The following is a 12,649-nucleotide window of genomic DNA, read 5'->3' as shown; positions in this document are numbered from 1 at the left end:
ACGTTTTTTATCCAAAAATGAAATAGCGCCCCTAGAGATCAAAGAGGTTAATGTGATTGGTCTCCAATTTTCTAACATCATAGAATCTCTGTTTGGTTTGGGTATTACAGAAATGAGGCCTTGTGTCAAGGAAACAGGCAGGACCCCAAAATCAATTGCCTCCTTAAAAACATGAAATATAAATTCCACAATATCCTCCTGAAAATTTTAAAGAATTCCCTGGAGATTTGTTCTCTTTTAACTTGCTGATACATTTTTTATATTTCATTGATAGAAATAATTTCATCAAGACTTTTGGAAGTCTTTTAGCTATGAATTTTGCATAGTCTTTGACAGAGTCTAGAAAGGCAGATATGTCACTAGTAAGACAGGCATTACTGGTATAAAGGTTACCATAGAATTCTGAAACATATTTTGAAATATCTTTGGGGGTTTTCATTTCCTTGGCCATCTATATTAAGCTTGTGAATAATGTAAATCCAGATAAAAAAAAAATCTCTAAATTGTAAAAGTATTTTGTACTTTTTTCCACCTTCCTCCAACCATCTCCTTCTTGATCTTACAAATGTCCCTTTTGCTCTCTCTTCATACATTCAGTCCATTTCTAATTGTAAAGAGAATAACTGACTCTTTCCTTCTTCATCAAGGTCCTCCATAGATATTAGGGAAAGTATTTCCTTAAGTTTATCTTCCCTCAATATTTTAAGTTAAGCAATTTCTTTACCTCTCTTCGTGGCTGTTTGTCTTATTTCATACTTCATTCATTCCCAATATTTCGCATAAGACTTAAATAGTTGGGCTTTCCTCCAATTGTCTTGTATATTATCTTTGGCATTCATCTTGAAATTATCATCTTCCAACAGTCTACTATTGAGTTTCCAATAACTCCGATTCGGTTTAGCTTCAGATCCATTCATATTTAAAGATAAGAATATAACTTTATGATCAGTAAGAATTGATTGTTCAATTGATTCCTTAACTACAGTATTATCTAATGAATTAGAAATCAACCAGAAGTCAATTCTTGACTGTCTGCACATGTCCTTGTTACTCCAAGTGAAGTCCTTTCTATCAGGATATTTAGATATGCAAATATCGACTAATCCAAAACCGAGACATAGATTATTAAACTCAGGATTAACAATGCTGGATCTGTTAGGAGAGGGATATCTGTCAGTCATCACATTAGATACAGAATTAAAATCTCCACCTAAGATCATTTTGATATCCAATAAGGCTTCTTCAAATTCTTGAAATAATATCCTGTTGTTTTGTTTGTTGTTGGATGCATAAATATTCCCTAGTAAAAAAGTTTCATTGTTGAAATTCACTGTCAACATTAACCAACATCCAGAGGGGTGAGTCTTACTACTGATGACCTTCCCTTTAAAAGCACCTCTTAAAACTGCTATACCTGCAGAGTGGTTGTTGTCATATGATAGCCAGATATCGTTACCCCATTGATTTTTCCAAAAAGACAGATCGGAAGAACACGCATGAGTCTCTTGTAGAATGTAAAAGTCTGCATTAAACCATTTGCAATACAGGAACATAGTCTTACGTTTGAGTATATTACAAATACCCCTGACATTAATTGAACAAAGAGATAAAGACCAAATTCAACCAATAACATTGTTATGCTAACATAAGCTTTTCCTAAGGATATGTAACTCAAAAGGATTTCCATCCCATTATTATCCTCTCCAACAAAAACAAACAAAAATAGGTCATAAAGTTACCAAATAATTCTTACTCCCACAAGGGGGAGACATTGTGTATACTTTACAATAAGCAGTTATTCAACTATAGTTAGTGTTCAGTTTACCAGTTCTCAGGTCAGCCTTTTCTTTCTCATTCAAGTGTTTGTGTACATTTTGTGTAATAAAAGGCAGCTTTTCACCTGGTAATTAGGCAGTTTTTTGGCCTGCCAGTTCTTTCCGAGTTAGACTGGCTCTCTCTCAAAAATGTTCAGATTTGGACGCATTTCTTTCCCATCGATGATCACTCTTGCACTGATAAAAAAAAAGTAGTTTTCCCTGCCTTTTGAGCTGCAGCCACAGTTTCTCTCTTGTCACTTTGTCCGCTGAGGTCAGATCCTCATGAACCTCAAATTTTGCTTGATGAGGAACTCCCAATTCTTCGCTCGCCTCCAGAGAAGATCTGTTGGTGAGCTGGATGGTTGTCCTCGGTCTCTTGTCTTGATCTTTACACATAACCATAAAGTTCTGGTGTAGAAACCAGAGTTTGGCACTTCTGATTTCCATAGGATACTTGAGGATTAACAATATTTCTAGTTTCGAAGTCAGAACCCATCACACAGCATTGTTGAAAACTTGTTTCTGATTTCTAGAATGCATTCTAGAATGGACATTAAAACCAGATAATGGGAAAGTTGGAAAAGATATCGGGACACCTTGCAATCATGATGCAATATGCGCCTACTCATGCAGACTGCACTTGCTGTAAAGTTACAGAGCTTCTAACCAACAACTGCACAAATGCAGGTCCTATGAGGAAACCCGATTTGTGGCCTACGTGAGAAAAACATTTAAACGCGTTAACCCTCGCAAGGCTGTCGGCCCACGTCCTCAGAGCATGCGCAGACCAGCTGGCTGGTGTGTTTACGGACACATTCAATCAACCCCTATCCCAGTCCCCACATGCTTCAAGATGGCCACCATTGTTCCTGTTTTCAATAAAGCTAAGGTAACTGAACTAAACGACTATCGCCGCGTAGCACTCACTTCTGTCACCATGAAGTGCTTTGAGAGACTAGTCAAGGATCATATCACCTCCATCCTACCTGTCACCCCAGACCCACTCCAATTTGCTTACCGCCCCATTAGGTCCACAGACAATGCAATCGTCATCACACTGCACACTGCCCTATCCCATCTGGACAAGAGGAATACCTATATAAGAATGCTGTTTATTGACTACAGCTCAGCATTCAATATCATAGTACCCTCCAAACTCATCATTAAGCTTGAGACCCTGGGTCTCAACCCCACCCTGTGGAACTGGGTCCTGGACTTCCTGATGGGCCACTCCCAGGCGGTGAAGGTAGGAAACAACATCTACACGCCGCTGATCCTCACAACACTGGGGCCCCACAAGGGTGCGTTCTCAGCTCCCACCTGTACTCCCTGTTCACCCACGACTGCGTGGCCATGCACGTCTCCAACTCAATCATCAAGTTCGCAGACGACACAACAGTGGTAGGCTTGATTACCAACAACGACGAGACAGCCTATAGGAAGGAGGTGAGGAAAATAACCTTTCACTCAATGTCAGCAAAACAAAAGAGATGATCGTGGACTTCAGGAAACAGCAAAGGGGGCACCCCCCTATCCACATTGATGGGACAGCAGTGGAGAAGGTGGAAAGTTTTAAGTTCCTCGGTATACATATCACAGACAAACTGAACTAGTCCACGCACACAGACAGTGTGGTGAAGAAGGACAAAAAATGTGGCATGTCACTGAAAACCCTCACTAACTTTTATAGGTGCACAACTGAGAGCATCCTGTCGGGCTGTATCACCACCTGGCACGGTACCGGCAAAGCCCACAACCACAGTGCTCTTCAGAGGGTGGTGCGGTCTGCACAACGCATCACTGGGGGCAAACTACCTGCCCTCCAAGACATCTACAAAACCAGATGTCACAGGAAGGCAAAAACAATAATAAAGGACAATAACCACCTGAGCCACTACCTGTTCACCCCACTTCCATCCAGAAGGCGAGGTCAGTACAGGTGCATCAAAGCTGGGACAGAGAGATAGAAGCTGTTTTTCAAACTCAAGGCCATCAGATTGTTAAACAGCCACCACTAGCACAGAGAGGCGGCTGCCTACCTACAGACTTGATATCATTGGCCACTTTAATAAATGGAACACATGCCACTTTAATTATACCACTTTAAGAATGTTTACATATCTCACATTACTCATGCCATATGTACAGTTGAAGACGGAAGTTTACATACACTTAGGTTGGAGTCATTACAACTCGTTTTTCAACCACTCCACACATTACTTGTTAACAAACTATAGTTTTGGCAAGTCGGTTAGGACATCTACTTTGTGCATGACAAGTAATTTTCCAACAATTGTTTACAGACAGATTATTTCACTGTATCACAATTCCAGTGGGTCAGAAGTTTACATACACTAAGTTGACTGTGCCTTTAAACAACTTGGAAAATTCCAGAAAATTATGTCATGGCTTTAGAAGCTTCTGAATGGCTAAGGAGGTGTAGCTGTGGATGCATTTCAAGGCCTACCTTCAAACTCAGTGCCTTTGCTTGACATCATGAGAAAATCAAAAGAAATCAGCCAAGACCTCTGAAAAAACATTGTACAGGTTCAAAAGTATCTATAGCCACAGTAAAACGAGTCATATATATATGCCATAAAAAAGCCATATAAAAGCCATATAAAAGCCATATAAAAGCCAGACTACGGTTTGCAACTGCACATGGGGATAAAGATTGTACTTTTGGAGAAATGTCCTCTGGTCTGATGAAACAAAAATAGAACTGTTTGGCCATAATGACCATAATTATGTTTGGAGGAAAAAGGGGGAGGCTTGCAAGCCGAAGAACACCATCCCAACCGTGAAGAACGGGGGTGTCAGTATCATGTTGTGGGGGTGCTTTGCTGCAGGAGGGTGCACTTCACAAAATAGATAGTATCATGAGGGAGGAAAAGTATGTGGATATATTGAAGCAACATCTCAAGACATCAGTCAGGAAGTTAAAGCTTGGTCGCAAATGGGTCTTCCAAATGGACAATGACCACCAAGAATACTTCCAAACTTGTGGAAAAATGGCTTAAGGACAACAAAGTCAAGGTATTGGAGTGGCCATCACAAAGCCCTGACCTCAATCCCATAGAAAATTTGCAGGCAGAACTGAAAAAGCGTGTGCAAGCAAGGAGGCCTACACAAGCTCTGTCAGGAGGAATGGGCCAAAATTCACCCAACTTATTGTGGGAAGCTTGTGGAAGGCTACCCAAAACGTGTGACCCAAGTTAAACAATTTAAAGGCAATGCTACCAAATACTAATTGAGTATTTGTAAACTTCTGACCCACTGGGAATGTGATGAAAGAAATAAAAGCTGAAATAAATCAATCATTCTCTCTACTATTATTCTGACATTTCACATTCTTAAAATAAAGTGGTGATCCTAACTGACCTAAAACAGGGAATCTTTACTAGGATTAAATACCAGGAATTGTGAAAAACTGAGTTTAAATGTATTTGGCTAAGGTGTACGTAAACTTCCGACTTCAACTGTATATACTGTATCCTTCACTATCTATTCTTTACTATTATTGCATCTTAGCCGCTCTGTCACTGCTCATCCATATATTTTATACTTATATATTCTTATCCCATTCCTTTACTAAATTGTGTGTATTAGGTTTTGTTGCGTTATTTGTTAGATATTAGGTATTGTTGTGAAATTGTTAGATATTACCTGTTAGATACTGCTGCACTGTCAGATCTAGAAGCATAAGCATTTTCGCTACACTCTCAATAACATCTGCTAACCATGTGTATGTGACCAATAAAATTTGATTTGATTTGAAAAACGTAGATAGCCAGCAGCATTTATTTGTTTTTGAGCATCTGATGATCTAAGATGGTGAGTGATGAACATGAATTTCTCTGGTCCCTACTGTTGCAGTCATGACGCAAGTGGCAGTTTGCTGTCAAATATTCCCAAATGTTTCTAGTTTGACCAGATGTTGTCAGCAACTAGTATTTTTAATTTGGCAGTCATATTGGCAGGTTTGCTAGCAACAAACTATTTAGCTAGCTTCTAGCCTAGAGTTTGATATGCAATGCGATCTCCTCATAATGAACAGTGCTGAGTGTCCTGACGAGAAGAAACACTTTTCTAGCTATGCCAGGCAAAATCAAGCATCATCAGCTCATTGATATGGATGTATCCAAATGAATGTCAATAGAAAACAGCTTAAACAAACTCAAATGCGGCTACTTCGCTGTAATTCTGGTTGCAGAGGTGACTGTGTTAGCCGTTGGCTAGCTAGGAAGCAAGGGACAATAACGTTTCCACCAAGCATGGCAACAGAACATATAGAACAAACAACTGGGCTGCGACCATAAATATCAAAATACTGGGTCGCTTCTCTAGCAACCAAAATATGAAGAAGTATGAATTATCTTTTAAAAATGTAAATATCAACACAAAATATTTATTTCTACCCCTAAATGTGTGCTTCATTATTATTTTCTTTGCCAACTGTGGTATAAGCGGGCCAAACGCCTCCGTTATGCACATTACCTTGGAAAAATTTACTCCGCAAAGGGACTCGGCTCCGACCTTGTGCCGCTACGTCGTCCATTATTTCCAAGGTAATGTACAGAATGTCTGCGTTTTTCCCTTACATAAGTGAATTTGAACTGATGACACCTTCAAATAAGGGGACTAGATACATAAAGTGCTTTCATTTCTAAATAGTAAAACAGATTTGCATGAAAATATCCTAAAATAAAAAGGTGTTAATATGAAACATTTGATCTCAAATCCAAAATGCTGGAGTATAGAGCAAAATTATACGTTTTAGCTTCACTGTCCAAATATATACGTAGGGGAGTCTATAACCAATAAATAATTTGATAAATCATTGTAACTTTTTATACCTGGGCCTAAACCATCGAGGACAGACAGTTATCCTCAAAAGGCAATGTCTGCATGTACCACACACACACAGTGGGCTTTCAGTGCAGTAAATAAAGCTGTCAGCAGGTTCACACTGACGTCCACTTACACACACACACACACAGTGGGCTTTCAGTGCAGTAAATAAAGCTGTCAGCAGGTTCACACTGACGTCCACTTACACACACACACACACACACACAGTGGGCTTTCAGTGGAGTAAATAAAGCTGTCAGCAGGCAGCGGGTTCACACTGATGTCCACTTACACACACACACACACTCTCACCATTGGCTTTAAGGGCAGTGAGGAGTGCGGTTAGCAGGCAGCGGGTCACACTGATGTCCACCAGGTCAGGCAAAGCATCCAGACGGAGCTGGGAGGGAAAGTGGTAGAGAAGAGAGTCTGGGTATTCTCCTTGGTCCTCCTCCATCTGCTGCAACACCTCCTACAGGACAGGAGGGGAACTGGAGTTAGATAATACATAAGAAAGAGGGATGGGGATGGGGTGGAGAGCGGGTTGGAGAGAGAGATGGAGAGGGAAGGGGAGAGGGATAGAGAGCGGGATGGGGGAGAGAATGAGTGTGTGTGTGTGTTATGTGTGTGTTCTTACCTGCGTGTGTGTGTTTGTTTGTTCTAACCTGTGAGTTGGCATGTCCGGTGCGTGGTGGGTATTTATCTCTCATGGCGGGCATCCAGCAAGTCTGGCAGCGCTTGGCGAAGGAACGAACATCTACGACACCCAACACACACCCACACACACCTAGCTCATCCTCCAGCACCATGCTGTACTCAGGACACAAAGCCAGGCAGGGCCCCAGACACCTGCAGGGACACACACATGCATATAAATACACAGGCATACAAACTGTTGATCATTTGTCCTCAAGCTTGCACGCTCAGAGACACATACCCTTTTGACACTATTCTGCCGACCTGAACCATGCATAACAAAGCCAGCTCAGTACAGCTTGGCTCGACTCATAGCATAGGAACACACACACACACACACACACACACACACACACACACACACACACACACACACACACACACACACACACACACACACACACACACCTGTCTCCGATGAGGTCAGGATGTGCTGGGCTGGAATCAGGGCTCCCCTGGGCTCCCTGTTGAAGCTGGCGCACCATACAATACAGCTCCGCCTAGGGGACAGGAGGTATAATATGAGTGGTGTTTAACCTTTTCCCCATCCCTAGCAAACACAGCTGATTTAAACTAATTGCATTCTAAACTGAAGATCATGATTAGTTGATTATTGGAGTCAGGTGTGTTAGCTGGGGCTGGGGCAAAAGTGTGACACCAATCAGGCCCCTGAGAACTGGAGTTGCAAGTCCCTGGTCTAGGGTATTGGCAGCTCTCGACCATAGAACCGTCATGGGCTTAATATATAACATAATCATATATAACAAAAATAATGTATACACACAGAAAGTCACCATACAATACAGAGTCAGTCAGCTGATAGAACGACGTGTGTGTGTGTGTGTGTGTGTGTGTGAAAATGTCCTCTCACCTTGTCCTTGTTGTGGTAGGGTCGTATGTTGTAGAGTCGTGAGGTGGGGAAGAGAGGAGGAGGGTGGCTGAACAGTTCACTGTTACTGCCTATAGGTAGAAGCATCTGTAGGACAGACATAAAATGTCAAACAAGCTCGTGAAAGTAAGCAAGACACAATACATGGAAAATTAATGTATTTTAAATTAAATGAATATATTATCTTATACATGCGCTTACATTAAACAACATAATACACACAGACTGGACTTTTTGCAAACTGGAAACCACATATCCTGAGGCCAAATTTATTGTAGCTGGGATTTTTAGAAAGCAAATTTGAGAAAAACTTTACTGAAGTTCTATCAACACATTGACTGTAGTACTCGTGCTGCTAAAACACTCAACTACTGCTACTCCAACTTCCGGGATATCTACAAGGCCCTCCCCGGCCCTCCCTTTGGCAAATCTGATCACGACTCCATTTTGCTCCTCCCTTCCTATAGGCAGAAACTCAAACAGGAAGTACCCGTGTTAAGGACTATTCAACGCTGGTCTGACCAATCGGAATAAGAATGCCTTGACTATAGCTCAGCATTCAACACCATAGTACCCTCCAAGCTCATCATTAAGCTCAAGGCCCTGGATCTGAACCCCGCCCTGTGCAACTAGGTCCTGGACATCCTGACGGGCCACCCCCAGGTGGTGAAGGTAGGAAACAACACCTCCACTGTGCTGATCCTCAAGACTGGGGCCCCACAAGGATGTGTGCTCAGCCCCCTCCTGTACTCCCTGTTCACTCATGACTGCGTGGCCACACACGCCTCCAACTCAATCATCAAGTTTGCAGACGACACAACAGTAGTAGCCCTGATTACCAAAAATGACGAGACCTGGGAGTGTGGTGCCAGGAAAATAACCTCTCACCCAACAGCAACAAAACTAAGGAGTGAATCGTGGACTTCAGGAAACAGCAGAGGGAGCACCCCCCATCCACATCAACGGGACCATAGTGCAGAAGGTGGAAAGTTTCAAGTTTCTCAGCGTACACATCACTGACAAACTGAAATGGTCCACCCACACAGACAGTGTGGTGAAGAAGGCTGTATCACAACCAGCTGTGATTGGGAGTCCCATAGGGCGGCGCACAATTGGCCCAGCGTCATCCGGGTTTTGCCGGTGTAGGCCTGATTGTAAATATGAATTTGTTCTTAACTGATTTGCCTACTTAAATAAAGGTTTAAAAAATGAATTAAATAAAACAGGAGGCTGAAGAATTTGGCTTGAAACCTAAAACCCTCAAACTTTTACAGATGCACAATTGAGAGCATCCTGGCAGGCTGTATCACCGCCTGGTACGGCAAAAGCAGCGCACGCAACCGCAGGGCTCTCCAGAGGGTGGTGCGTTCTGCCCAACACATCACCGGGGGCAAGGTACCTGCCCTCCAGGACACCTACAGCATCCGATGTCACAGGAAGGCCAAAAAGATCATCAAGGACAACAAACACCCGAGCCACTGCCTGTTCAACTTGCTATCATCCAGAAGGCGGGGTCAGTACAGGAGCATCAAAATGGGACCGAGAGACTGAAGAACAGCTTCTATCTCAAGGCCATCAGGCTGTTAAATAGCCATCACTAGCACATTAGAGGATGCTGTCCTATATACATTGACTTGAAATCACTGGCCACTTTAATAATGTTAACATAATTTGCATCAGTCATCTCATATGTATACACTGTATCCTATTTCACTATATCTTAGTCTATGCCGCTCTGACATTGCTCATTCAAATATTTATATATTCTTAATTCCATTCCTTGTGTGTATTGTTAGATATTACTGCACTGTTGGAGCTAGAAACACAAGCATTTTGCACACCCACAATAAAATCTGCTAAACACGTTCATGTGACATAAGATTTGTTTGACACATACACATACAGACACACACGGTCCTACCTGCAACTCTCCGGACACTCCCCCTTTGAACACCCAGGGTTCTGACTCCACCCCCAGTAACTCTGCCCCCGTGGTCGTCCCGCACCCTATCATAGATGAGAACCCACCTGTCAATCACACAGCATTTAAGGAAGACCATGCCCAATTCCATAACGACCCAATGAGGGTTCAGGGTTGAAGGATCAGGGGTCAAAGACAGTGGAGGGGTCAGGGGTTGGGGTTGAGGGATCAGGGTTGAGGGGTCAGGAGTCACCTCTACTCACAGTGGAAGCAGTTCCTCCAGGAACCCAACGGAGAGCTGTCACTCAACACACGCCCATCTTAGACAGAAAGAGAGAGAGGGGGAGGACAGATAAAGGGAGAAGTGGAGAGAAAGAGAGTATAGTAAATGTTACAGTGTCTACTTTATCCAAGTTTAAAATGTTTTTTCTGTTCTTAACCCCTCTCTCGCTCTCCTTCTCCCTCCCTCCCCCCTCTACTCACCGAGCCAGCAGATGAAGGCCTTGGCCACCAGTGCAGTGTTTCTGAGGTCCCATACGTAAGGGTAAAGGTCATACAGCACGGCCTTGCTCACTCCACTCACTACACTACTGTGCAGCGCTGCAATCTCCTCACACACACCTAGGAACCCAGCCGCTCGGCCACGCCACTCCTCCGCCTGCAACACACACACACACACACACACAAGCATGAAGGCACACACACACAAGCATGCAGACACACACACACAGGCGCACACACATTACCTCGTACCCTTGCACATCGACTCGGTACTGGTCTACCGTGTATATAGCCATGTTATCGTTACTCATAGTGTATTTATTCCCAGTGTTATTATCTTTCTATTCTTTTCTATTTTTCTCTCTGCATTGTTGGGAACGCCCCATCAGTAAGCACCACTGTTAGTCTACACCTGTTGTTTGCGATGCATGTGACCAATTATTATTTTTTTTTTTATCCTTTATTTAACTAGGCAAGTCAGTTAAGAAGTTAGTTCTTATTTACAACGATGCTGGGCCAATTGTGCGCCGCCCTATGGGACTCCCAATTACAGCCAGTTGTGATACAGCCTGGATTCAAACCAGGGTGTCTGTAGTGACACCTCTAGCACTGAGATGCAGTGCCTTAGACCGCTGTGCCACAAATACAATGTTATTTTTTTACATAGTGTACATACACACACATACAGTTGAGATGCCATCAGATTCAGTAAATGGGCACAAACAAACACATACACACACACACACACAGACCTTCTGCGGCGGTCCCTTCTTGCCATTGGCGCTGACCAGATGACAGTGTTCTTTGAGCCAGGTGAGGTCCTGTAACAATCTCTGGGCTGATGGGCCGTGCTCATGGGGAAGGTAGTGGAGACCTACCAGCAGACGGATTTGGGACTCGCTTAGAGGAGCCTTCCCAACACACAGCACCCCCCCTGGACTCCTTGGCTGGCCTGGCCCTTGTTGGAACTGGTTGTTGTGGAGTTTCTTCTCTCTCTCCTCTCCGTCTCCTCCCTCACTCCTTCCTTCTTTCTCCCCCCTCCTCACCCCTTCCTCTCCCTCAGGGCTGGAGGGGGGAGGGCTGTCCCCCTGCGGAGGTTCTCTAGGGGGTTTAGGGAGACGTTCTCTGGTGGTGGGGTTACAGTTTTCACTCTCTAGGGTCCCCGACTTTTGACCCGATGACCTCTGGTCTGCCTGTCTGCTCTGGCGACCTGTGGAGAAGTCACACATATAGAACTAGAATGAGTAGAATTATAGAATTTGAATGATTCAAATTATAAAACTAGAATGAGTAGAATTATAGAATTACAAGTATAGAATTTGAATGAGTAGATTTAAAATGAGAATTTTAGAATGAGTAGATTGGTAGAATTAGAATTGACACAGATCTGAATCCACATCAGGATGAACAGTTGAGATCAAGCTGAGTTGAGATCTTTTGAGTACCACCCACACACACACACAACCTGGCTGCAGTGGTTGGCTGAGCTCTTCCATCCAGTCGTGCAGTGCAGTAGACAGCGCCATCTCTGGACAGTACTGGTGCTCCTCATCTACACACACACCATGGTTAGGAACACACAAAACAAGATGAAGAATACACATTCACTCACACACACATCATTGTTAGAAACACATACACACTATGGTGAGAAATACACATTCACTCACATACACAAAAAAAAACACTAATGGATCACTAGTCACTTTCATAATGCCACTTTAATAATGTTTACATATCTTGCATTACTCATCTCATATGTATATACTGTATTTTATACCATCTATTGCATCTTGCCTATGCTGCTCAGTCATTGTGCATCCATATATGATGATACAGACAAATCCTTTACTTAGATTTGTGTGTATTAGGTAGTTGTTGTGGAATTGTTAGATTACTTGTTAGATATTGCTGCACTGTCGGAACTAGAATCACAAGCATTTCGCTACGCTGCTAACCATTTTGATTTGATAT

The 12,649-nt window shown here is 42.9% G+C and overlaps 1 protein-coding gene across 1 annotated transcript in view; it reads right to left on the bottom strand.

Moving 5' to 3' along the window:
- The window catches only part of LOC139378796 (protein O-GlcNAcase), a 57,775-nt gene that overhangs the window by 14,763 nt on the left and 30,363 nt on the right, over positions 1–12,649 (bottom strand). The window contains exons 10-18 of the mRNA XM_071121300.1: positions 12,141–12,227; positions 11,428–11,885; positions 10,658–10,832; positions 10,438–10,494; positions 10,175–10,260; positions 8,236–8,340; positions 7,773–7,864; positions 7,334–7,517; positions 6,981–7,140 (exon numbers count right to left, since the gene is read on the bottom strand). Coding sequence (XP_070977401.1) covers positions 6,981–7,140; positions 7,334–7,517; positions 7,773–7,864; positions 8,236–8,340; positions 10,175–10,260; positions 10,438–10,494; positions 10,658–10,832; positions 11,428–11,885; positions 12,141–12,227 — 1,404 coding nt within the window. The remainder of the gene's footprint in view (positions 1–6,980; positions 7,141–7,333; positions 7,518–7,772; positions 7,865–8,235; positions 8,341–10,174; positions 10,261–10,437; positions 10,495–10,657; positions 10,833–11,427; positions 11,886–12,140; positions 12,228–12,649) is intronic.

Source organism: Oncorhynchus clarkii, chromosome 21 (genome assembly GCF_045791955.1).
Source record: "Oncorhynchus clarkii lewisi isolate Uvic-CL-2024 chromosome 21, UVic_Ocla_1.0, whole genome shotgun sequence".
In the NCBI taxonomy this organism is placed as follows: Eukaryota; Metazoa; Chordata; class Actinopteri; order Salmoniformes; family Salmonidae; genus Oncorhynchus; species Oncorhynchus clarkii.
The sequence above is the reverse complement of the archived record's forward strand: the minus strand, read 5'-3'. Positions and strand labels throughout refer to the sequence as shown.